Source organism: Microcaecilia unicolor, chromosome 7, assembly GCF_901765095.1.
Source record: "Microcaecilia unicolor chromosome 7, aMicUni1.1, whole genome shotgun sequence".
NCBI lineage: Eukaryota > Metazoa > Chordata > Amphibia > Gymnophiona > Siphonopidae > Microcaecilia > Microcaecilia unicolor.
The window spans coordinates 198092409-198119127 of record NC_044037.1 but is presented as its reverse complement, the minus strand read 5'-3'; the positions used below and the strand labels follow the sequence as shown (position 1 = coordinate 198119127).

The 26719-nt window shown below is 48.8% G+C and overlaps 1 protein-coding gene across 2 annotated transcripts in view; it reads left to right on the top strand.

The window, feature by feature from the left end:
* The window catches only part of LOC115473836 (MOB-like protein phocein), a 155259-nt gene that overhangs the window by 116464 nt on the left and 12076 nt on the right, over positions 1-26719 (top strand). For both annotated transcript variants that reach the window (XM_030208960.1, XM_030208957.1), the window contains 3 exons: positions 2318-2360; positions 3421-3507; positions 12197-12276. In XM_030208960.1, coding sequence (XP_030064820.1) covers positions 2318-2360; positions 3421-3507; positions 12197-12276 — 210 coding nt within the window. The remainder of the gene's footprint in view (positions 1-2317; positions 2361-3420; positions 3508-12196; positions 12277-26719) is intronic.

The window sequence follows — 26719 nt, the reverse complement described above, 5'->3', positions numbered from 1 at the left end:
CCCCCATGAGAATTATCCTGGGTCATCTTTTTAAATGGGAGACATGTAAGAGGGGGAAGATAGGCAATAGGGAAGAGATACTAGGCGAAGAAAGCAGAGGGAGATCTAACAAGGGGCTGGTTGTGTATTATCCAACAATATCATAGTGGAAAGATATTTGGTGAGGGATTGAAACAGTAGATACCATGAAGAAAGGAAAGAAGCGCGGTAGACTAAGTGGGGGAGGGGGGAGGGAAAAGGAATCTAAACAAGGTACCTTGATAAATATAACACAACATGTGATGTCAGTGAAAACAATATTTCATTTTATTAGTCTTTATTATCCATATTAACAAAGGATGTTAATTTCTCTCGGTTATAGCAATAGTAGTTTGTGGAGCTGAGGGGGGAGGGGGGGAAAAGTTATACAAAATACATATTGGTGACACAAGTTACAGACATGTTTGATCAAAATGCTATGTCAATGGTTGTATATTAAGGCTTTGTTACAGTTCTTGTATCATCAATAAAAACAGTTGAAACATAAATGGGAGACATGTAATATTAGATATAGGGGGATCATTTTTAGAGAGAATTGAAATACTTCTCTTATATGTTCTAAACATCTCATTCAGTGGAATAGTAAGTTTTTGAAAAATTGAAACAAAAGAAATTATTGAGAATTGGAATTTGATTAGTATTGAGTTATTGGATGATCTCCAGTTTAACTTTCTAATGCCTTACTTTGTATTGCAGCACAGGATTCTCTTTTAATATAGTGCCTCCAACCTTTTTGTCTTCTCTATTTTAACTTTTTAAATCTACAACTACTGTTTAATGTCCTTAAACTCCATGCCATGTTTTTATACTTTCATCATGATCCTTTGTAGATTAGCAGAAATTTTTTGTATTTGTTAGTCAGCCATCTTCACACGTGTGAAATAGTAAGGTGCAGCATCTTGGATCCCTTTTATCGGCTCACACTTGTAGATTGCTAGTTCAAGGCAAGTTATATTTAGGTGTAGCAGGTATTTCCCTGACTCATAAGAACTTAGTCTGAGGGCTAGATTTACTAAAGTGCCTACCGCATTAGCATGTGGTAACACTGTTAACACATGTTATTAGTAAATAGGTCTCATTCAGTAGACAATGTCTTGCAGTAAATAATGCCTTTTAGTGTGTGCTGATATTATAGTGCACTTGAGTAAATCTAGCCTAAAGTTTGTACCTGTGACAGTGGAGGATGATGTGGCTTGCCCAAGGTCACAAGGAACCCTTCTGCTCCTCTATTCTGCTGTCAGAGTTTAATTCTGAATACTTTGCTTTATTATCTGTGCTACAATCTTTATTTTCAGATTTTTTTTTCTATTTTGTTATTCAATAGTTGCTCCTACTCCTCTTGGCTTCTGTTCAATAGGGTTAAAAAAAGTGTCTTATTTCTCCCCCCCCCCCCCCCCCCCCACCAAAATCTGTCCCGTCACCCTAATGGCCCTCAGCAGGTATCACAGAATGGCAGCAGCTCCTCTGGTACTTTTTGCACATTCACTCTTGAGTCAAACCTTTTTGAGGCTGCTTTTAACTCCTAACTCTTATCACTTGTTCAGTACCCATGTCTGTTTTAGCATTCCCACTATAAGTAATTCCCTAATCCCTTACGTGTTCTATTTGTCTGTTTTGATTAGATTGTAAGTTCTGTCGAGCAGGGGACTCTTTTACATATTTAGTGTACAGTGCTGTGTGTACGTCTAATATTGCTTTAGAAATGATTAGTTAGTAGGATGTCATTCTTGTTCGGTAGCAGACTCCCTCTTCCCAGGGGCTGTGAGTGCTGCCTCTCTAGAATTCCCAGTCCTGGCTAGACTGAGGAATTGAGCCCAGGCCTTGTTCATGCCAACACTTAATGCCATTATCAAGCTGTCAGTAAAGCTGCCTTCCATTTATTTTCCTGCTAGAACCTGAAGTGATGAATTCATCTTCACACTGAATGTTAATAATTTGAGTTTCCAAATGTCAGTAGAGATTAAGAAGTATAAAGACCTTTGAGGCTGTTAAAATTTGTGGAGGAGTAGTCTAATAGTAAGTGTGGAAGACGGAGATCCTGAGGAACCAGGTTCAATTCCCACTGCAGTAATTTAGTAAGTCACTTAACCCTCCATTGCTCCAGGTACAAAACTTAGATTGTGAGACCACTAGGAACAGAGAAAGTACTCTATATAATGTGTAAATCACTGTGTACATCTAGTAGTGCTGTAGAAATAAGTAGAAGTAATTTTAATTTTTTCACATATAATTCTTAGTATTAATGTACAAACATTGATATAGCATATTTCTTTTTCAGACAGTTCTGCCTTGAGTTGAATGGACTTGCTGTTAAACTTCAGGTAATTTTCTGGTTGAACTTCCTTTCATTATTGAACCTTTAAACCTTTGGTCTCTTTTGCTAGGTGAACATGTTCATATGCAAAACATTTTTCAGATATTAGTCTAGGTAGTTGGTATTAGTGTTTTAAGATAAGATGTCAAAACGCTAAGTAGATAAACTTGTTTTGGGTTGGGGAAGAGACTTTTTTTTTAAATTTTTTTCCCCTTCAGTTGCTACCTGTGCTCTCCTTATTCCTTCCCACGTAGCTCTCATCTGGGAGCCACGATACCTGGTCTCTTTTCCCCATGTTTTGTGTGTAGGTACGCTCCTCTTTAGAGGCCGACCGAAGTTCAGTTTCGGATTTGGCACCAAAACCGGCCTGAAATTGAGGTTCTGATTTTGGCTGAAAATGCCAATGCATTTTTGGCTGAAACCAAAACTCTACCCCTCACCCCCACACCGTGACCAAGCCCTCCTGGGCCTACCTTTTTGTTGGTGGGTAGTGGGCACAGAAGCATCCCCACTCGCTCCTGAGCTCGGCTGGCTCCAGGTGAAAATGGCTTGTGAGACTGCTGCAGGAGGTTTCACAGCCGTCTTGAGATCGGAACCAATACGGGCAAGAGTAATCCTCACTCATTCATACCCATGCTGGTTACAATCTTAAGGTGGCTGCTGGGACCTCCTGCAGCAGTCTCACAAGCTATTTTCACCTGGAGCTGGCTGTTTTCAGGAGTGAGTGAAGATGCCCGGGGAGGGAGGAGTTTGGGTTTGGGAGAGGGGCTGCAATTGGGGGGGATGGTCAGGAGGGGTAGTACTAGTATCTGCTGAAAGCAAGTGGCCAATTTTGGTCAGGCTCTACTCCACTTGGAACTATTGCTAGTTCCATGCAAGTGTAAAGGATGACTTCAGTAGCATTTCCATGAAAAAGGTGGGAATTTCACCTAGGGCAGCTTGACAATAGTACACAGCTTGGGCCACCTGGCTTTCAATAATCCCTTTGCAGTATTTTATCTGGACTTGTGAACACTGACATGAAATAGTTTCAGATTAATGAAAAAAGAATTCAATTCTCTTAACAGACTGAATGTCATCCAGACACATGTACTCAGATGACAGCAACTGAGCAATGGATCTTCCTGTGTGCAGCCCATAAAACTCCAAAGGAGGTGAGAGCATTTTGAACTGTTTCAGTGACTGTAGAAGGTAATCAATAGAAATAAAATAAAACAAAGGAAAGAAAATAAGATGATACCTTTTTGTACTGGACTAGCTTAATACATTTTTTGTTTAGCTTTCGAAGGTAGCACTTCTTCATCAGATCAGAAATAAGCAAGTGTTGATAAATAACAGTATATATAAGTGAAACATCAAAGCATTTCAGTGACAGTCTTACAGGATGAGGGTAGAATAGGTGAGAGACAGGGAGAGCCGGGTGGATGAGGGACAGGGAGATATGCATGATGATAAGAGGGTGACAAAGCACTAGAATTTTATGGTTTATAATGGGCTAGAAAACCAAGATGTTTGTTAAGTCCTGTCAAAATATTTAATCATTCTGACTTCAAAGGTCTTGCGTTCCTTTATTGTCTTAAAGTTACCTTTTAGTTATTCTCACCGTAAAATCACTGATACAGTGTCCTGGTTTTGTAAAGTGCTGTCCCACAGAGGTGACATTTTTGTTGGCACTGGCATTTTTTATATGATGTCTATGTAAATTAAATCTTTTCTTTAGCATCTGGCTTTTTCTCCAATATAGCACCCTTCGTCACACTTTTTTAATTGAATGATATATACCACATTGGAAGATGAGCACGTGAAGGATTTCTTTATGTTGAAACTTTTTCCTTTGTGAATGACTGTGAGATCATGTGAAATGTTTTGTCATAGTTTGCAGCTGGAGAAATTGCAAGGATGTGTTCCACTCTCGTCATTTTGAGTCTCTATTTGAAGCTTGCTTCTCACTAGCTTGTGTTTTAAGTTGGTTGGCGGCTGTCGGAAGGCCAGCACTGATGGGGATGGGAATATGTCTTTCAGTAATTCATCCTCCTGGAGTAGTGGCTGTAGATTTTTTATGATTTTTCTTAATTTTTTCTAGATCTGGGTTGTATGTCACTACAAGGGGGATTCTGTCTGTGGCTTTCTTTTCCTTGTACTGTAGCAGATTTTCCCTGGGTATTTTGAGGAAGGAGGCAACATTCTTGGAGATTATTTGGGAGGTTGTAGCCTTTTTGTTTGAAAAATTCAGTCAAGATTTTGAGGTGTTTATCTCTGCCCTCTGGGTCAGAGCAGATACAGTGGTATCTTGTGGCTTGGCTGTGAATAATGGATTTTTTTTGTATGTGAAAGGTGGAAGCTGGAGTTGTGGAGGTAGCTGCATTTGTCTGTGGGTTTCTTGTATATAGCCATTTCTGATTGAAACAGTGGTGTCCAAAAATTGGCTTTTTCTGGAGAGTAGTTGGTTTTGAATTTGATTGTAGGAGTGGTATGTATTGAAAGAACTGTAAAATTGTTTTAGAGTTTCTTCCCCTTCAGTCCAAATCATAAAAATGTCATCAATATACTGGTAGTGTTTTAGGGATGTGGTCTGATATGTATTCAAAAATGTTTCTTCCAGTTCAGCCATAAAGAGTTTAGCATACTGGGGTGCTATCCTGGTGCCCATCACAGTGCCCATGATTTGTAGATAGATACCATTATTAAAGCGGAAATAATTATGAGTTAGAATAAATTTGATTAATTTTGTAATAGTTTCCGGTGAGTATTCATGGTCCAGGGTGGATGTTTTTAGAAGTTTCTTACATCCAGCTATGCCATCTGCATGGGGAATGTTGCTGTATAGTGATTCTGCATCCATTGTGACTAGAAGGGTATCCGGTGGTAACTGCTTGATATTTTTTTAATTTATTCAGAAAGTCTGTGGTGTCTTGTGCATGAAAGGTTTCAGAATCCCCTCTATAAGTCCAGATATTTCCTCTGTGAGTGTGCCAGTACCAGATATGATTGGTCTGCCAGTGGTTTCCAGCTTTGTGGAATGTTCCCACAGAAGGATGGTTTGGTATGAGCTTCTTCAGATGTGGCTGTATTTGTATTGGAAGTGTTTTGATAAGGTCTTTCAGCTGTTTTGTATAATCCTGCCTGGGATCCTCAGTTAGTTTCCTGTAGTATGTGTTGTCTGAGAGCTGTCTGTGCCCTTCTTCAATGTATTTTTCTGTGTCCATAATCACCACCGAACCTCCTTTGTCCACAGGTTTGTTGACAATGCGTTGGTTGTTTTGTAAGGTTTTTATGGCCGCTCTTTCTGGTGGAGTAAGGTTGTACAGAATTTTCTTTTGTTTGTTGGAAAGTTGTGATTTTACCCTATGCCTGAAACTTTCTATGTAGTTGTCCAGTTTGTTGTTTTGTCCATCATGTGGGGTGAAATGTGTTCTTTTGTTTAAAATTGTATTCCAGTCTTTTGGGAATTTCTTTGCTGTGGAAATGTACCTTCAAGCGGAGTTTCCTAAAGAATTCTTCCAGGTCCGAGTATAGTTGAATTGCATCCAACTTGCTGGCTAGGCAAAATGAAAGTCCTTTGGAGAGTATAGAGACTTCATCCTGTGATAGTTGATAGTTTGAGAGGTTTACTATCCCCATCTGATTTGCATTTTCAATAGTGTGATCAGTGTAGGTTTGCCTGCAGGGCATCTGCAGACTTTCTTGATCTCCTGGTTAGTACATAAGTACATAAGTACATAAGTAGTGCCATACTGGGAAAGACCAAAGGTCCATCTAGCCCAGCATCCTGTCACCGACAGTGGCCAATCCAGGTCAAGGGCACCTGGCACGCTCCCCAAACGTAAAAACATTCCAGACAAGTTATACCTAAAAATGCGGAATTTTTCCAAGTCCATTTAATAGCGGTCTATGGACTTGTCCTTTAGGAATCTATCTAACCCCTTTTTAAACTCCGTCAAGCTAACCGCCCGTACCACGTTCTCCGGCAATGAATTCCAGAGTCTAATTACACGTTGGGTGAAGAAAAATTTTCTCCGATTCGTTTTAAATTTACCACACTGTAGCTTCAACTCATGCCCTCTAGTCCTAGTATTTTTGGATAGCGTGAACAGTCGCTTCACATCCACCCGATCCATTCCACTCATTATTTTATACACTTCTATCATATCTCCCCTCAGCCGTCTCTTCTCCAAGCTGAAAAGCCCTAGCCTTCTCAGCCTCTCTTCATAGGAAAGTCGTCCCATCCCCACTATCATTTTCGTCGCCCTTCGCTGTACCTTTTCCAATTCTACTATATCTTTTTTGAGATACGGAGACCAGTACTGAACACAATACTCCAGGTGCGGTCGCACCATGGAGCGATACAACGGCATTATAACATCCGCACACCTGGACTCCATACCCTTCCTAATAACACCCAACATTCTATTCGCTTTCCTAGCCGCAGCAGCACACTGAGCAGAAGGTTTCAGCGTATCATCGACGACGACACCCAGATCCCTTTCTTGATCCGTAACTCCTAACGCGGAACCTTGCAAGACGTAGCTATAATTCGGGTTCCTCTTACCCACATGCATCACTTTGCACTTGTCAACATTGAACTTCATCTGCCACTTGCACGCCCATTCTCCCAGTCTCGCAAGGTCCTCCTGTAATCGTTCACATTCCTTCTGCGACTTGACGACCCTGAATAATTTTGTGTCATCGGCGAATTTAATTACCTCACTAGTTATTCCCATCTCTAGGTCATTTATAAATACATTAAAAAGCAACGGACCCAGCACAGACCCCTGCGGGACCCCACTAACTACCCTCCTCCACTGAGAATACTGGCCACGCAATCCTACTCTCTGCTTCCTATCTTTCAACCAGTTCTTAATCCATAATAATACCCTACCTCCGATTCCATGACTCTGCAATTTCTTCAGGAGTCTTTCGTGCGGCACTTTGTCAAACGCCTTCTGAAAATCTAGATATACAATATCAACCGGCTCCCCATTGTCCACATGTTTGCTTACCCCCTCAAAAAAATGCATTAGATTGGTGAGGCAAGACTTCCCTTCACTAAATCCGTGCTGACTTTGTCTCATCAGTCCATGTTTTTGTATATGCTCTGCAATTTTATTCTTAATAATAGCCTCCACCATCTTGCCCGGCACCGACGTCAGACTCACCGGTCTATAATTTCCCGGATCTCCTCTGGAACCTTTCTTAAAAATCGGAGTAACATTGGCTACCCTCCAGTCTTCCGGTATTACACTCGATTTTAGGGACAGATTGCATATTTCTAACAGTAGCTCCGCAAGTTCATTTTTTAGTTCTATTAATACTCTGGGATGAATACCATCAGGTCCCGGTGATTTACTACTCTTCAGCTTGCTGAACTGACTGGTTTGTTTGATATTTTATTTTCACATACCTCTCAGATGGATTGGAAAGTGTATCCCGGTTGTCTGGGATTGCTAGTTTTTCAGCGCTGTTTCTGCTCTTAGATGATATGTTTGTCTCTTTGTGATTCTGCAGGAGAGAAGACAGTTTTATTTCTTTTTTTGCGGATAGTAATGTATTGTTTTTCCACTTGGATGTTCTGCAGGTCTTCCTTTAGGTGGCTCATAAGGTGTGGATGTAGTTCCTCCATGTTGCTTATGATTTCATCTCATTGGGTTTTTATCATTTTCTTCTTCTTGTAGAGTAGATGTATAAGTTCATTTCTTAGTTTCTGACTGTGTGTTTGCAGAGTTTGTTTGCGTAGTCAGAATTGTATGTAGTAGCCAAATGATTTTTGATCCTTAGTAGAGAGTTGCACGGGGACAGAAATCTTACCCATCCCCGCCCGTCCCTGCTGGAATCTTACCCGTCCCCACCCATCCCCACTGGAATCTTACCCATCCCCACCCATCCCCGCAAAAATTTAAACCATCCCAACCCATCCCCACCCGTCCCCGCAAGAATTTAACCCATCCCCACCCATCCCCGTAAGAATTTAATAGTACATAAAAGAAAATTCCAGTCAGGTCCCTCAGTCTCTCTCTGGATTTGAGCCACAGCACTGTAGGCAAGGAAGGAACGGAACTTGGAACACTCTGGTGCGCACATGTAAGATTTGTCTCTGATTCACTGGCAGTGTGTGCTGAGAGGTCGCCACATGCACGCGCCAGTAGGTCAGGTGACATCTGATTCTCGTGCCTGTGTCAGAGCTGAGGTCTGTGCACCAGCCTGGGAGCAAAGAGGATTAATAGTAACATAGTAAGTGACAGCAAATAGACCTGAACGGTCCATCCACTCTGCCCAATAGTCACACTCATGATCAATTCATCATTAAATCAACGAGTGTGATATTATATACTTGATTATGGTCTTTCTTTCATGTTTCTGGAACAAAGACCACAGAAGTCTATCTGGCCCCATCCTTATGTTCCAACTGTGGAGTTGCCATCGAAGCCCACTCCAGCCTATTCATGTTCTCATTTGTGGGACACAGACCATAAAAGTCTGTCCAGCACTGTCCTCATGTTCCAGCCACTGAAGTTGCTGTCTAAGCCCTTTCCAGCCCATCCTACACCAGATTGCCATGTATGAGACACAGACCATACAAGTCTGCCAGGTATCAGCTCTAGTTCATTACAGCCAGAGTCGCCATCTAAGTGTCACTTGACATATCCACACACATGCAGCCATTTAAGGTTAGCATGCCTTTTTGAATTCCGTCATCATTTGTGACTCTACCACCTCCTTAATGGAAGACTTTCCACATTTATGCTGTTAAAGCAAGGAAGAAGAGGAGGAGGAGGAGACAGCACTCAAATAAATTGGTATTTGGTAGATGAGAGGCTGGTGCAGGTGCAGCTTACACTTCCACGGGAAGCACACAGAACTGGTTCCATCCCCGCGGGAACCCCGCAGGAACTGCCTCCGTCCCCGCGGGAACCCCGCAGAACTGCTTCCATCCCCGCGGGAACCCCGCAGGAACTGCCTCTGTCCCTGCGGGAATCCCGCGGGTTCCGCGGGATTCCCGCGGGGACGGAAGCCGTGCAGCTCTCTAATCCTTAGTCCTTTAGGAATGATGTCATTCTTCTTGCAGATTGTCAGAAAATAAAGATGACTGTTCACTTTTGTTTCTTTTTCCATAAGTTTGTTCATTTGCTTTTTCATGCGGCTATATTCAGTATCTTCATCTTGAGTAGAGACTGTAGAAGAACCAGCTAGTATGAATTAGACTACACAAGAGGTGTTTTAACTTGAAGTACATGTATTAGGCAGTGATTACAAGTGTACCCCTTCCCAACCTCTTCTGTGTTGAGATAGATATTTTGGATTGGTTAAACAGTAAGTCTGTAGAAAGGTGCTGTTGCCAGATTATATGGACACTGTCCTTGCTGCAGTTGCTCTCTCTGCTCATACTCGTATATTTTCTCCATCAGAAAATAGAGATACACGTATTTAGTTGTGTTTTTTTTTTTTAGTAATTGTAAATATTCACATATCAATTGTTATTTTATGGCCTTGTAATCTTTTATACATTGGAAAAACTAAAAGGGCCCTGTATGCCCAAGGTTGCTGGGACACTGGAGCTTTCTCCTTCACAATAAAAGGGAAGTCCCTTTGGTAAGTGATTAATCTTTTTTAAAATGGTGATTTTTTTTAAATCAAATAAGTATAGATAGATACTGGTATATGATTATACAAGTATACGAGTGTTGAATTGCCGTAGCCTGCTGCACACATGATACCTAAAATTTTATCATCTTTAGACTCATTATATTTTTAAAATTTTTTCTGAGAGCCAAGTAGCTAAAACATATACAATTAAGTGTGTAAAAAAAATAGAGCTTTCCTTGTCATCAGTAACAGACCAGTCCAGACCAATGGGTTATGTCCATCCACCAGTGGAAGGAGACAGAGAAAATAGTTCCAAGTGCCCTTAAAGGGTATCGTGCAGCCTGGAATCCTCAGTATTTTGTCTGTCTCCTAGCAGATGGTGACTGGATGTGCAGTTTCTCTTGAGGATGGCTGGGCAAGCTCCTGCCCATCTCTACTGGGGATGGTTGAGTAAGGGGTGTTCTGGTAACCCGGTCTGGAATTCTTTTAGGACGATACCCAGTGTCCCTGGGTCTCTCATCCCCAGCTAGGGATACTACTAGGTCCTTCCCCTCCCCCTCTCACTTGAGGCCCTTGAGGCTCAGCAGACTTAAATGTGGCAAGATGCAAGATGGTATTGGCTCCCTCTGCGTGAGTATGTCTCTTTTAGCTGTGGCATGCTTTGGTTTTTGGCAGGCTTTCCTGTGCCAGTGGCGGGACTCTGCTTCGCTTATGCTCTTCAGCTGTTCTCTTTATATATTGGTGCCTTTCTGGCTGCATTTGTTTTGTTTTTGTGACATACTTTGTCCCAACAGGACCTTGGTTTCCCGCACCCTTCTTGGACTGGCTGCCAGGTCTGTTTGTCTTTCGGTATGCTCCGCTCTCTATGGGGCTGCTTTCAACACTGCCATTGCTGCGTCCGGCCTTTTGTGGTGCACTGCTGTTGGCGGCAGTTAGCTGCAGTATGCTGTTTTCTGTTTCCCACTTGACTTTCTTTTTCGTAAGTAAGATTGCATTTCAGTTTTACATCTTGCTGAGCTTGTCTGTGCTTGCTCGGGTCTTACTTTGTGAGCCTTAGGAGGACTTCCTTCCTGGATGCACAGTGTCCCTTTCTTCTGGGTTCTCCTCTGTTTTGCCGCTACAGTTGAGGAGCTGTTTATTTCCTGGAGAGATTCCTTGTTCCTTTTTTTCTATGGTCATGGCGCGCTGGGCTCCATCTGTCTTAAGTTGTCATTCCATTGCAGGCTGTGGGGCTGGGCTAGGCTGATGATCACACGATGGGGGCTCGGTCTCTGGCTATTGAGCATTGCTTTCATTCTGTTCCTCTGTCTCAGCAGAAGGGTTCACCTCTGGAGTGTTTGAACTCTGTTCACCACTAGGTTGCCATCTGGTTCCCTTTCCTTTGGTGTCACTTGGCTTGTTTTGGGTCTTCCTGTGTCCTTGATGGTGGGGCGAAGCTCTTTTTGGTCAGCCGGTTTCAGTCCAGGCTATTTTTGGATTCTGTTCCCTTGGGGATTTCCTGTCCCTTTCGGGGATCTTGGGGCATCTCGATTTGCTGCAGTTTTATTCTGTGATGCCATTTTGCATTTTTCGTGGCTGTTTTCTGTTGTCCTTTTGGAGTTTTCCTTTTTCCTGGTCCTGCCCTATTGCTGTGACTGCTTTGCTACATCCTATTGGTCTGGACTGGTCTGGTATGGTGTTCTTACCTGATAACTTTCTTTCCTCTAATTATACCAGACCAGTCCAGATGCCCTCCCTTTCTGTTTTCTTTAGGTTCCTGCCATGCGGCTTCGTCTGGGGCTTCCCTTTGCTCCCTCTCTGCCTGAGTTGTTTTGGGCAGTATTTCCTTTTACTCTAAATGCCACTTGCTTATGCCAGTTCTTTACAGCTGTTGCTGGTAGTCACAGACAAGCCACTTCTCCTGCTTCAGGAATTTGTCTACACGATGGATAGGAAGACTAAGTGCTGTCTCACCTTGTGCCTCGATGGGTGATATGCAGCTCTGGGTCGCACAAGAACCCAAGAAGGTCTGCTGCCTGCATGTTCTTTGGTTAAGGTGGGATCTGTTTTCTTCTTTGTAGCAGTTGAGAGCACCATTGCTTGCCTGTTCAAAATACTGATGATTCCAGGCTTCACAATACCCTTCAAGGGCAAAATGGAGTACTCCATTGATACAAACTGTTTGTTGCTGGCAGCTTATGTGGGTTATGTAGAAATTCCTTTAAATTATTAATTGATTAGAAAGAGTTTCTCAAACCTTTTCCCTCCTTTTTTTTTTGGCAGTGTCCTGCTATAGACTACACTAGACACACGCTGGATGGAGCTGCTTGTCTTCTGAATAGCAATAAATATTTCCCCAGCAGGTAAAGCTTTTCAGTTTGCTGACTACAGACTTTTTTGATGTTTAAAATACAAAAATGTACTGGTTTTAATACACGATGGAAGATACACAATGGAACTTGATGGAGTTGCTTAGGGTTAGTTTGCACTTGTTAATTTCGTTTCTCTTGACCTCTCTTAAATGAATATTAGTTCATTATTATGTTTGGAGGAGGGAAGGACCCTATGTACTGCCATCTGATGTTTTGCTTTTATAGCTGCCACCATCCAGTGTGATGCCCTGATCAAACGTTTACTTTGGTGACTCCCACCTCCCCCTCCCCACATCAGCTCCTATCCAGCCAGCTTCCCTCCCAGCCCCCTGCATGCTTGTCCACCCATATCAACTCCCTTCCAGCCAGCTTCCTCCCTGCCTGTGTCGACTCTCTTCCAGCCATCTTCCGCCCCATCTGTGTCAACTTCCTTCCAGCCAGCTTCCTACCTGCCTGCCTGCATCTGATCTCCTCTTTCTGCATTTTTCAGTACAAATGGAAGGAGAGTGGTTGTATGCCGGTCTGCATTTGATCTCTGTGCTTCCAGTTCTGCAGTGGAAGTTGGCATGGCAAAGGAGGACTGTGTGGTTCAGCATGCAACTGCTCTCTTCCTGTTATGTTTCTAGTTAAAAGCACAAGAGATGGAGCAGAGAGAGAGGAAAGAAGGTGGGTAAGCTGCGGAATGTGCTGCAGGGTACTGCAGGAGGGAGAGGGAGGGGTGAAGAATTGTGTGTGGTAGGGATGGTGGTTGTAGTGTTGTGGTGGTGAGCCAATGAGACAAGACTCTTGGTGCCCTTGGACTTTAGCATCCTGAGCCAGTGCCTCACTTGGCTCATGCTTAACTCGGCCTTCCGGTCATCGTACGCTAAGCGAGCATTTCAATGTATTTTCTACTATGATGCCTAGTGCCTTTCCTTAGTGAGTCTCCTAATGTGAAACCTCGCATCTTGAAGCTATAGTGCGGCTTATACATCACTTTCTGTTTTCTATCTTCAGCAAGCTCCCAATCTACAATTGCGTATTACCACCTATCCCATGGCTTTTTAATTTCCTTAGAAATCGCTCTCATGATATTCTTGGCCAACCACTTTTTTGAAAGTCCAGATACTCTGTGAGAGTTATTTTAGAAGCATCTCTGTGTGGAAATAGCAACTTCCATATCATCAAGCTGATCAATCCATAGACTGGTGGGTTGTGTCCATCTACCAGCAGGTGGAGATAGAGAGCAAACTTTTGCCTCCCTATATGTGGTCATGTGCTGCCGGAAACTCCCCAGTATGTTCTCTATCTCAGCAGGTGGTGGTCACACACAGCAGCAGCTCTGGCTAGGCCTCCAAGCCTAATCCTTAGGTTTTGTTGAGGCCTGGGGTTGAGGGCTCTTTTGAGCAAGTGCAAACCTGGTGGTGCCAGGTCCCTCCTTTTCCCCCCCCCTCCCGCTGGCTCCGTTTAAAAAAAAAAAAAAAAAAAAAATTTTAAACGTCCTTAAAGGCGTTTATTTCGACGTTTATTGAAACGTTCATTGCAGCTACTCACTGGGACACCAGTTCGTTACAGCTCGGAGCGGCAAGCAGGTAATTTTACCTTTTTATAGCGGGCAGGGGGTTCCCCGATTCTTCTCCTCGTGGCATATGGCGTCGGAGGGCGAGGGCGCAAAGGGTCGCTCCCCGGATCGCTTGAGCGCTTCTAGAGGGGATGCGGGGGTCTTACAGCCTGATTCGCCCTTGTTGGGTGACAGTTTCGTGACCGATGAATGTCCCGGTCCTTCCTCCGGCGTGGCGGTTTTTCCCGCCATAAACGCCCATCCCCCGCTCCTCGCCTCCGCCATCTTGGCCGGCCACGCGGCTCGGACGGCTTCTTCGTGGGCCGCCCTTGAGGTTGGAGACATTAATGCCATGAACGCCCTTAATTTGGGCGACGGCACAAAAGCGGCTAAAGTTAAGCGCCGTTCTTCCCGCGCGGCTCCTTCGCGGAGTGTCGCGCCGGACGCCATTTTGGATGCGCAGCATGTCTCTCCCCCGCTCTTGCGAGCGCCGGTTGAGGGTGCGTCTAGGGCTGTTGCCCGGGCTGCGGAAGTGCACAGTCTGGGGGGTTTCTCCCCCGAGTTTGTTTTGCTGCTGCATCAGGCTTTCCTCATGCAAAACGCTGCCCCTGCTCCCTCTTCTGGTAAAGAGGTTGAGGTTCCCAGAGGTAAACGCCCTCGGGTTGATTTCCAGGCCTTGGAGGACTTTGTCTCCTCCGATGTAGATGAGGGCAGCGTGTCTGAGGTCTCCCAACGGTCCTTTGCGGATTCCTTGGAGGAGACGGATCCCCGCTCGGATGGAGCGGATGACCCCTCTGCAGCGCGGCTTTTTAGCCCAGAGGAGTTGCCCAACCTGTTGTTACAGGCCATGGACACTTTGAAGATTTCCTCTCCGGAGGACGTCTCTCCCTCAGCCCCTGTTGGCTCTGCCATTATGCTGGGGACGAAACGCCCGCCTAGAACCTTCCACGTGCATGATGCCATGCACACCTTAATTGCGGCTCAATGGGATGTCCCGGAAGCGAGCCTTAAAGTGGCTAGGGCTATGTCCCGCCTCTATCCTTTGCCTGAAAGTGAACGTGAGGCCTATCTTTGGCCTACCGTGGATTCTTTAATCACTGCGGTGACTAAGAAAACGGCTTTGCCGGTGGAAGGTGGCACGGCCCTAAAGGACGCCCAGGACAGAAGATTGGAGGCGGCCTTAAGGTCGTCCTTTGAGGCGACTGCTTTAAGTTTGCAGGCCTCGGCTTGCGGTTCCTATGTGGCCAGGGCGTGCCTGGCTATGGTGCAGCGGGCTTCCCCCTCGGATCATTCCTTGAGGGCTGATTGGCCGGCCCTGGAATCGGGCTTAGCCTATTTGGCAGACTTGCTGTATGATGTCTTGAGAGCCTCAGCTAAAGGCATGGCTCAGACAGTCTCTGCGCGGCGGTGGCTTTGGCTGAAACATTGGTCTGCTGACCACGCCTCTAAATCCCGCCTGGCTAGATTGCCTTTTAAAGGCAAGCTGCTGTTTGGGGTCGAGCTGGACAAAATCGTGACCGATCTCGGCACGTCTAAGGGCAGAAGTTACCAGAGGTCAGGGCTCGGGCTAGTACTCGCCCCGGTACCTCCAGAGGACGGTTTCAAGAAGCCCGTCGGTACCGCCCGGGCAGGTCGGGCTCCTCTGCCCCCTCTTCCTTCAAGAGGAATTTCTCCCCCAAGCAGCATTACTTTCGCAGAGACCGCCGTCCCGGAGGTGCTCCCTCCAGTCCTCCCCCAGGGTCTCGTACCCAATGACGGGGCCTTGGTCCACGCCCCAGTGCAGATGGGAGGACGGCTGTCCTCGTTTATGGGCGAGTGGACCACAATAACTTCAGACGCTTGGGCGCTGGAAGTCATCAGAGACGGCTACAAGCTAGAGTTCTGCCGACCCTTAAAAGACGGGTTTCTACTCTCTCCCTGCAAGTCTCCGGTCAAAGCTGTGGTAGTGCAGCAGACCTTGAACATTCTGATCCGCCTGGGGCGGTCGTTCCGGTGCCAGAAAATCAGCTTGGCAAGGGATGTTACTCCTTTTTCTTTGTGATACCAAAGAAAGGAGGTTCTGTACGGCCTAGCCTCGACTTCAAAGGGGTCAATTGGGCCTTGAAAGTTCGGCACTTTCGAATGGAGACCCTCCGCTTTGTTATAGCGGCAGTGAAGGCAGGAGAGTTCCTGGCATCCTTGGCCATCAAGGTAGCGTACTTGCATATTCCCATCTGGCCTCCTCATCAACGCTTGCTGCGTTTTGCAGTAATGGGCCGACACTTCCAGTTCAGAGCCCTCCCGTTCGGGTTGGCTACTGCTCCGCGGACCTTCTCCAAAGTAATGGTGGTCTTCGCGGCCTTCCTGAGGAAGGAAGGAGTTCAAGTCCATCCTTATCTGGACGACTGGTTGATCCAAGCCCCCTCTTATGCAGAGTGCGGCAAAGCTGTGAACCGGGTGGTTGCTCTTTTGAGCTCCCTGGGATGGATCATCAACTGGGAGTAAAGCCAGCTGCGCCCGACTCAGTCCCTGGAGTATCTGGGAGTTCGATTCGACACCCAAGTGGGCAGAGTGTTCCTGCCAGACAATCGGATTGTCAAGTTTCAGGCTCAGGAGGACTAGTTCCTAGTAGCCTCTCCTATTCGGGCTTGGGACTACGTGCAGCTGTTGGGCTCTATGACGGCCACGATGGAAGTAGTGCCCTGGGCCAGGGCTCATATGAGACCACTACAACAATCTCTACTGCTGCGCTGGACTCCGATATCGGAGGATTAGGCTGTGCGCCTTCCCTTGGTCCCAGCAGTGCGCATGGCGCTGAGCTGGTGGACGCAGACAGACAAGTTGTCTGCAGGAATGCCTCTGGTGACCCCGGAGTGGATTGTCGTCACGACAGACGCCTCTTTGATGGGCTGGGGAGCCCACTGCTTGGGAAGGACAGCACAGGGGCTCTGGTCTCCTGCAGAGGCAAGTGGTCTATCAACCTCCTGGAACTCAGAGCCATTCGGTTGGTGTCGTTGGAGTTCATCCCGGTACTGGTGTTGAAGCCTGTACGGGTCCTGTCGGACAATGCCACGGCTGTGGTCTATGTCAACCGCCAGGGAGGTACCAAGAGCGCCCCTCTAGCCAAGGAGGCTATGAATCTATGCCAGTGGGCGGAAGCGAACCTGGAGCAGCTTTCAGCGGTCCACATTGCCGGAGTCATGAATGTCAAGGCGGACTTTCTCAGTCGCCATACCTTGGAGCCCGGAGAGTGGCAACTATCTGCTCAGGCGTTCTTGGACATCACGAAGCGCTGGGGCCAGCCGAGCCTAGATCTGATGGCGTCATCGGCCATTTGCCAAGTGCCGCGCTTTTGCAGCAGAGGACGGGACCCTCGATCCCTGGGAGTAGATGCTCTTCTCCAACAGTGGCCGACACAAGAGCTCCTCTATGTGTTCCCGCCCTGGCCCATGTTGGGCAGGGTGCTAGACCGGGTGGCAAAGCATCCCGGCAGGGTAATCCTGGTGGGTCCGGATTGGCCCAGACGTCCCTGGTATGCGGACTTGATCAGGCTTTCAGTCAGCAATCCTCTGCGGCTGCCAGTGGAGCAGGGCCTGTTACATCTGGGTCCCGTGGTGATGGAGGATCCCTCCCCCTTTGGTCTTCCGGCCTGGCTATTGAGCGGCAGCGTCTGAGAAAGAAGGGCTTCTCAGACAAGGTCATCGCCACTATGCTGAGAGCGAGGAAGCGCTCTACTTCTACTGCTTACGCCAGGGTTTGGCGTATCTTTGCAGCGTGGTGTGAAGCAGGCTCACTTTCTCCCTTCACTGCTCCAATTCTTCAGTGTTGGCGTTCCTGCAAGAAGGTCTGGACAAAGGCCTGTCGCTCAGTTCCCTGAAAGTTCAGGTAGCGGCTCTGGCTTGCTTCAGGGGCCGCCTGAAGGGTGCTTTCCTGGCTTAGCAGCCAGATGTGGTGCGCTTTCTCAAGGGAGTTAATCACCTGCGCCCTCCTCTGCACTCAGTGGTGCCTGCGTGGAATCTCAACCTGGTGCTAAGAGCATTGCAGAAGCCGCCTTTTGATCCCTTGTCGAGGGCATCTCTGAAAGACCTGATGTTGAAAGCAGTCTTTTTGGTGGCTATTTCTTCAGCCAGAAGAGTTTCCGAGCTCCAGGCACTCTCATGTCGAGAGTTGTTTTCTGCAGTTCACTGAGGCAGGAGTGACTGTTCGCACAGTGCCTTCCGTCCTGCCCAAGATGGTTTTTCGCTTCCATGTGATTCAGCAGCTCTGTCTCCCTTCCTTTCGTAGGGAGGTCTACCCAGAGGAATACTCTGCTCTCAGTTTTCTGGATGTGAGACGAATCATCATCAGATACTTGGAAGTGACCAAGGATTTCCGGAAATCGGATTCTCTGTTTGTCCTGTTTACAGGTCCTCGTAAGGGTCTGCAGGCTTCTAAGCCTACAGTGGCAAGATGGGCAAGGAAGCCATTGCAGCGGCTTAGGTGGCCGCGGGGAAGGCCCATACCTTTGCCAGGCATTACCGCTTGACTGTGGCTGCTCGGGCGGAGGCCCGGTTTGGAGCTTCAGTGTTGCGGTCAGGGATTTCTATGTCCCGCCCTGGGTGAGTACTGCTTCGGTACATCCCACCAGTCTATGGATTGATCAGCTTGATGATATGGAAGGTAAAATTATGTATAATCATACCTGATAATTTTCTTTCCATTAATCATAGCTGATCAATCCATAGCCCCTCCCAGATATCTGTACTGTTTTTATTCTGGTTGCATTTCAGGTTCAAGTTTAGCCTTCAGTTACTTCAGGAGGACTTCGTGTTCAAGTTCTTCTTTCACTTGGATTCTTCAAGAGTTGAGACGAGTTTGTGTTACAGTGAGCTGCTGCATTCCTCTCCCCTCCGTTTACGGGGCTGGATTGAGATTTAAATTCTGCCGGCACTCCCTCCCGCTTCGTGCGGCTGTAGGGCAGCTTTGTACCCCTCCTGCTTCGGCGGTGTTAGGGTCAGTCAGCTCCTCCCGCGGTTGCAGGATAAGCCAGATCCCCCCGCATCGGCGGGTGTGGTGTCCCTCCCCCGCTCCGCGGGGATGAGCTGGACGGATTCCCCTCCCCCACTTGTGTGGGGATGAGCTGGGTTAATTCCCCTCCCCCGTTTCGGCGGTGGTGAGCTGGGCAGAGTGTCCCTTCGTGGGTGTAATTCTCTAAGTGCTGAGTCCTGCGGATGGAGCTTTGATATCGACATACTGAGGAGTTTCCGGCAGCACATGACCACATATAGGGAGGCAAAAGTTTGCTCTCTATCTCCACCTGCTGGTAGATGGACACAACCCACCAGTCTATGGATTGATCAGCTATGATTAATGGAAAGAAAATTATCAGGTATGATTATACATAATTTTACCATTTACATACGTAAACTGCTTACACATGTAAACAGCAGCTTTCTGAATTAGAGAGTTGCATGGGGACAGAAATGTGACCCATCCCCACCCGTCCCCGCACATCCCCGCCAGAATCTAACCCGTCCCCATGAGTGATCTCCGTCCCCGCCCGTCCCCGTGAGTGATCTCCATCCCCGCTCGTCCCCATAAAAAAAGGAAGTATAAAGTACTGAGTGGAGTGGACAGGGGGCACACAATGCAGAGTAATACATTTAAAACAAATCAGAGAAAATATTTCTTCACTCATTAATATACTGAATCTTAGAAAAAGGGCAATAAATACATAAAACAAATTGAAGTTTTTTCCACACTAAAATAGAGAGAATTCTCCGAGGACAAGCAGGCTGCTTGTTCTCACTGATGGGTGACGTCCACGGCAGCCCCTCCAATCGGAATCTTCACTAGCAAAGTCCTTTGCTAGCCCTCGCGCACACCGCGCATGCGCGGCCGTCTTCCCGCCCGAAACCAGCTCGAGCCGGCCAGTCTTCTTTCGTCCGCACTCGGTACGGTTGTGTTTTCGCCGTGTCGAGCCCCGGAAAGTCGACCTCGCGCGTCCTTTTTCTCTTCGACGTGTTTTTTCTTCGGAAAATCTTTAAAAATTTGTTCGGGAAGTGCTCCGGAAGCCCCCCTCGGGTTTCGTTTTGCCCCTTCCCGTATTTTCAGACTTTGCCCCGGTAAGTTTTCTTTCGTCGTCGGGGTAGGCCTCTTTTCGGCCTCGGTCGAGATTTTTCTCCCTCAAAGTTTTGGTGCTCACTTTCGTCATTTCGGATTTTGATTTCGCCGGCGTGATTTTTCCGCCCATGACATTGAAGCCTTCCAGCGGCTTCAAGAAGTGCACCCAGTGCGCCCGGGTAATCTCGCTCACTGACAGGCACGCGTTGTGTCTTCAGTGTCTGTGGGCCGAGCACCGCCCTCAGGCCTGTAGTCTGTGTTCCCTTTTGCAAAGGCGGACTCAGGTAGCGAGATTGGCCCAGTGGAACGTTTTGTTCTCGGGCTCTTCGTCGGCATTGGCACCGGGGGTATCGTGTGCATCGGCGTCTTCAGCGTCCAGAGCTTCATCCTCGGCTGCCAGTGCATCGAGGCATCGGACCTCTGCATCGGCGCCGAGACATCGGATAGCTGCATCGACGTCGGTGGTACCGGGACCTCGTCTGCTGATGTCGTCGGACGGTGGTGCATCGTCTGGAGTGCAGGTGAGGGCTGTCCATTCCCCTGCTGGTGGCGGTGAGCCTTCGGGTGGGTCTCCCCCTACCCTGAGGGCTCCTGTGGTACAGCCCCCCCGAGACCGACCTCCTTCGGCCTCGGCCCCGAGGAAGCGACGGCTGGATTCTACATCCTCCTCGTCGGTACCGGGAAGCTCCGGTGACATGCTTCGTTCCAAGAAGTCGAAGAAGCATCGTCACCGGTCCCCTTCCCGTGTCGGTACCGAGAGCTCTGGGTCGCCGAGGGAGTCGGCACCCAGCAGGCATCGGCACCGAGAGGACCGCTCACCCTCTGTTCAGGAGGTGTCGATGCGCTCCACTCTGGACAGCCCGGAACAGCCTCCACGCCCGGAACAGGTTCTGACGTCGACGCCTGCATCGACTTCCATGCCTTTCTCTGCAGCCGCTCTGAACGAGATTCTGGGAGAGCTGTTGCGCCCTACCCCTCCGGTACCGGTGGTGCTTGCGCCACCGGTACCGTCGAGCGTGGCGCCGGCAGGTCCATTGCCCGAGGTGAGGTCTCCGGCGTCGGTGCCGCGTGCGGTGCCGGCTGCCGTCGCCTCCCAGGAAGGCTCCCTGACTACGTCGGCAGAGGGAGCTTCGCCGATGCAGGCGAGGGAGTCTACCTCTCGACGCCCCCATCTTGGACGTGGCTCCACAGAGTCGAGTCGGGCACGGTTGCAGACACAGGTCCGTGAACTTGTGTCTGACACCGAGGGTGAGGCCTCGTGGGAAGAGGAAGAAGACCCCAGATATTTCTCTGACGAGGAGTCTGAGGGTCTTCCTTCCGATCCCACTCCCTCTCCTGAAAGACAGCTTTCCCCTCCTGAGAGTCTGTCTTTCGCTTCCTTTGTCCGGGAGATGTCTACGGCCATCCCCTTCCCGGTGGTTGTGGAGGACGAGCCCAGGGCTGAAATGTTTGAGCTCCTGGACTATCCTTCTCCACCTAAGGAAGCGTCCACTGTTCCCCTGCACCATGTCCTCAAAAAGACATTGCTGGCGAACTGGACCAAGCCTTTAACTAATCCCCACATCCCCAAGAAGATCGAGTCCTAGTACCGGATCCATGGGGACCCAGATCTGATGCGCACCCAGTTGCCTCATGATTCTGGAGTTGTGGATCTGGCCCTAAAGAAGGCTAAGAGTTCTAGGGAGCATGCTTCGGCGCCCCCGGGCAAGGACTCTAGAACCTTAGACTCCTTTGGGAGGAAGGCCTACCATTCTTCTATGCTCGTGGCCAAAATTCAGTCTTACCAGCTCTACACGAGCATACACATGCGGAACAATGTGCGGCAGTTGGCGGGCTTGGTTGATGCTCTCCCCCCTGAGCAAGCCAAGCCTTTTCAGGAGGTGGTCAGGCAGCTGAAGGCGTGCAGAAAATTCCTGGCCAGAGGGGTGTATGACACCTTTGATGTTGCGTCCAGGGCCGCTGCTCAAGGTGTGGTGATGCGCAGGCTCTCATGGCTGCGTGCCTCCGACCTGGAGAATAGAATCCAGCAGCGGATTGCGGACTCGCCTTGCCGTGCGGATATATTTTTGGAGAGAAAGTCGAACAGGTGGTAGAGCAGCTCCACCAGCGGGACACCGCATTCGACAAGTTCTCCCGCCGGCAGCCTTCAGCTTCTACCTCTACAGGTAGACGATTTTTCGGGGGAAGGAAGACTGTTCCCTACTCTTCTGGCAAGCGTAGGTACAATCCTCCTTCTCGACAGCCTGCGGCCCAGGCTAAGCCCCAGCGCGCTCGCTCTCGTCAGCAGCGTGTGACTCAGCAAGGCCCCTCGGCTCCCCAGCAAAAGCAAGGGGCGAGCTTTTGACTGGCTCCAGCAGAGCATAGCCACCATCCAAGTGTCAGTGCCGGGCGACCTGCCAGTCGGAGGGAGGTTGAAAGCTTTTCACCAAAGGTGGCCTCTCATAACCTCCGATCAGTGGGTTCTCCAAATAGTCCGGCAAGGATACACCCTCAATTTGGCCTCAAAACCTCCAAATTGTCCATCGGGAGCTCAGTCTTACAGCTTCCAGCACAAGCAGGTACTTGCAGAGGAACTCTCCGCCCTTCTCAGCGCCAATGCGGTCGAGCCCGTGCCATCCGGGCAAGAAGGGCTGGGATTCTATTCCAGGTACTTCCTTGTGGAAAAGAAAACAGGGGGGATGCGTCCCATCCTAGACCTAAGGGCCCTGAACAAATATCTGGTCAAAGAAAAGTTCAGGATGCTTTCCCTGGGCACCCTACTTCCCATGATTCAGGAAAACGATTGGCTATGCTCTCTGGACTTGAAGAATGCCTACACACACATCCCGATACTGCCAGCTCACAGACAGTATCTGCGATTTCAGCTGGGCACACGTCACTTCCAGTACTGTGTGCTACCCTTTGGGCTCGCCTCTGCGCCCAGGGTGTTCACAAAGTGCTTGGCTGTAGTAGCAGCAGCACTTCGCAGGCTGGGGGTGCACGTGTTCCCATATCTCGACGATTGGCTGGTGAAGAACACGTCCGAGGCAGGAGCCCTGCAGTCCATGCAGATGACTATTCGCCTCCTGGAGCTACTGGGGTTTGTGATAAATTACCCAAAGTCCCATCTTCTCCCGGCGCAGAGACTCGAATTCATAGGAGCTCTGCTGGATTCTCGGACGGCTCGTGCCTATCTCCCAGAGGCGAGGGCCAACAACTTGTTGTCTTTCGTCTCGCGGGTGCGAGCGTCCCAGCAGATCACAGCTCGGCAGATGTTGAGATTGCTGGGCCACATGGCCTCCACAGTTCATGTGACTCCCATGGCCCGCCTTCACATGAGATCTGCTCAGTGGACCCTAGCTTCCCAGTGGTTTCAGGCTTCTGGGGATCTAGAAGACGTGATCCACCTGTCCACGAGTTTTCTCGAATCCCTGTATTGGTGGACGATTTGCTCCAATTTGACTCTGGGACGTCCTTTCCAAATTCCTCAGCCACAAAAAGTGCTGACCACGGATGCGTCTCTCCTGGGATGGGGAGCTCATGTCGATGGGCTTCACACCCAAGGAAGCTGGTCCCGCCAGGAACGCGATCTACAGATCAATCTCCTGGAGTTGCGAGCGATCTGGAACGCTCTGAAAGCTTTCAGAGATCGGCTGTCCCACCAAATTATCCAAATTCAGACAGAGAACCAGGTTGCCATGTACTACGTCAACAAGCAGGGGGGCACCGGATCTCGCCCCCTGTGTCAGGAAGCCGTCAGCATGTGGCTCTGGGCTCGCCGTCACGGCATGGTGCTCCAAGCCACATATCTGGCAGGAGTAAACAACAGTCTGGCCGACAGGTTGAGCAGGATTATGCAACCTCACGAGTGGTCGCTCAATTCCCGAGTGGTGCGCCAGATCTTCCAAGCGTGGGGCACCCCCTTGGTGGATCTCTTCGCATCTCGAGCAAACCACAAAGTCCCTCAGTTCTGTTCCAGGCTTCAGGCCCACGGCAGACTGGCATCGGATGCCTTCCTCCTGCATTGGGGGGAGGGCCTGCTGTATGCTTATCCTCCCATTCCTCTGGTGGGGAAGACTTTGTTGAAACTCAAGCAAGACCGAGGCACCATGATTCTGATTGCTCCCTTTTGGCCGCGTCAGATCTGGTTCCCTCTTCTTCTGGAGTTATCCTCCGAAGAACCGTGGAGATTGGAGTGTTTTCCGACCCTCATCCCGCAGGACGAAGGGGCTCTTCTGCATCCCAGCCTCCGGTCCCTGGCTCTCACGGCCTGGATGTTGAGAGCGTAGACTTTGCCTCTTTGGGTCTGTCAGAGGGTGTCTCCCGCATCTTGCTTGCTTCCAGGAAAGATTCCACCAAGAGGAGTTACTTCTTTCTATGGAGGAGGTTTGCCGTCTGGTGTGACAGCAAGGCCCTAGATCCTCGCTCCTGTCCTACACAGACCCTGCTTGAATACCTTCTGCACTTGTCTGAGTCTGGCCTCAAGACCAACTCTGTAAGGGTTCACCTTAGTGCAATCAGTGCATACCATTACCATGTGGAAGGTAAGCCGATCTCGGGACAGCCTTTAGTTGTTCGCCTTCATGAGAGGTTTGCTTTTGTCAAAGCCCCCTGTCAAGCCTCCTACAGTGTCATGGGATCTCAATGTCGTTCTCACCCAGCTGATGAAACCTCCTTTTGAGCCACTGAACTCCTGCCATCTGAAGTACTTGACCTGGAAGGTCATTTTCTTGGTGGCAGTTACTTCAGCTCGTAGAGTCAGTGAGCTTCAGGCCCTGGTAGCCCAGGCCCCTTACACCAAATTTCATCATAACAGAGTAGTCCTCCGCACTCACCCTAAGTTCTTGCCAAAGGTCGTGTCGGAGTTCCATCTGAACCAGTCAATTGTCTTGCCAACATTCTTTCCCCATCCTCATTCCTGCCCTGCTGAACGTCAGCTGCACACATTGGACTGCAAAAGAGCATTGGCCTTCTATCTGGAGCGGACACAGCCCAACAGACAGTCCGCCCAATTGTTTGTTTCTTTTGATCCCAATAGGAGGGGAGTGGCTGTGGGGAAACGCACCATATCCAATTGGCTAGCAGATTGCATTTCCTTCACTTACGCCCAGGCGGGGCTGGCTCTTGAGGGTCATGTCACGGCTCATAATGTTAGAGCCATGGCTGCGTCGGTAGCCCACTTGAAGTCAGCCTCCATTGAAGAAATTTGCAAAGCTGCGACGTGGTCATCTGTCCACACATTCACATCTCATTACTGCCTGCAGCAGGATACCCGACGCGACAGTCGGTTCGGGCAGTCAGTTCTTCAGAACCTGTTTGGGCTTTAGGATCCAACTCCACCCCCCGAGGGCCCTGTTTGTTCTGTTCCAGGCTGCACTCTCAGTTAGTTGGTAAATTTTTTAGGTCAATCTCAGTTATGTCCTCGCCGTTGCGAGGCCCAATTGACCATGGTTGTTGTTTTGAGTGAGCCTGGGGGCTAGGGATACCTCATCAGTGAGAACAAGCAGCCTGCTTGTCCTCGGAGAAAGCGAATGCTACATACCTGTAGAAGGTATTCTCCGAGGACAGCAGGCTGATTGTTCTCACAAACCCGCCCGCCTCCCCTTTGGAGTTGTGTCTTCCCTTGTATCTCTTTTGCTACATATGAGTCTGGCCGGCTCGAGCCGGTTTCGGGCGGGAAGACGGCCGCGCATGCGCGGTGCGCGCGGGCGCTAGCAAAGGACTTTGCTAGTGAAGATTCCGATTGGAGGGGCTGCCGTGGACGTCACCTATCAGTGAGAACAATCAGCCTGCTGTCCTCGGAGAATACCTTCTACAGGTATGTAGCATTCGCTTTATTGGTCACCCAAACAGCAGAATGCCCTCAACAAAAGAAACAAGTGGGTATGCTAATGCTTTAGCTGCAGTAAAACAGCTCACAAACAGCCAGTTCCCACCATGAGAGAAATAAACTGCCTATACATATAAAAAAATAAAAATAGTCAGCTGAGCTCACCTCTGTGCCGTTCTCTTCTATGGATACCGAGGTCTGGCAGTGCCTGGAAGACTCACTACATACAACTTGAGCAAATCTCCTGCACGTGTTGAACTTGAGTTGAGACAGAGAGAGACCCGGGTGAAAATGTGCAAGTGCTCGTCAAGGACGTCCTTTTTTTTTTTTTTTTTAGATTATGGATGAAAGGACGTCTAAGTGTTAGGTGCTCAAGTCCCACCTTCGCTATGCCTCCAACATCCCCTTGAAATTTGGCCGTCCCTGCGATGGAGCAGTTAAGGACGACCAAAAGGGACGTTTCTATGCGAAGGACATCCACGTCTTTGCTATGCCCGACACCCCCCTTGAAATTTGGCCATCCCTGCGATGGAGCAGTTAAGGACGCCCAAAATGGACGTTTCTCTGAGGACATCCACGCCTTTGCTATGCCTCCAACACCCCCTTGAAATTTGGCCATCCCTGCGATGGAGCAGTTAAGGACACCCAAAATGGATGTTTCTCTGAGCACATCCATGCCTTTGCTCTGCCCCACACCCCCCTTGAAATTTGGTCGTCCCTGTGACGGGGCAGTTGAGGGCGTCCTTCTTTTCGCACTGGAGGAGAGCTTGGTGTTCGCCCACTAAAACAAAAGTATGTGCGCGTGTCCCCACGGGAATCCTGCCAGAACATCCTCCATCCCCACGGGAATACCGCATGTTTCTTTCCGTCCCCGCAGCACTCCCGCTGACCCGGAGGGGATTCCCGCAAACCCCATTCCCGTGCAGACCTCTATTCTGAAACACCATTTTATACAGGGAGCTCTATACCATACAGAGATTTCAAGAAGGTGTGGTTTGGGCATG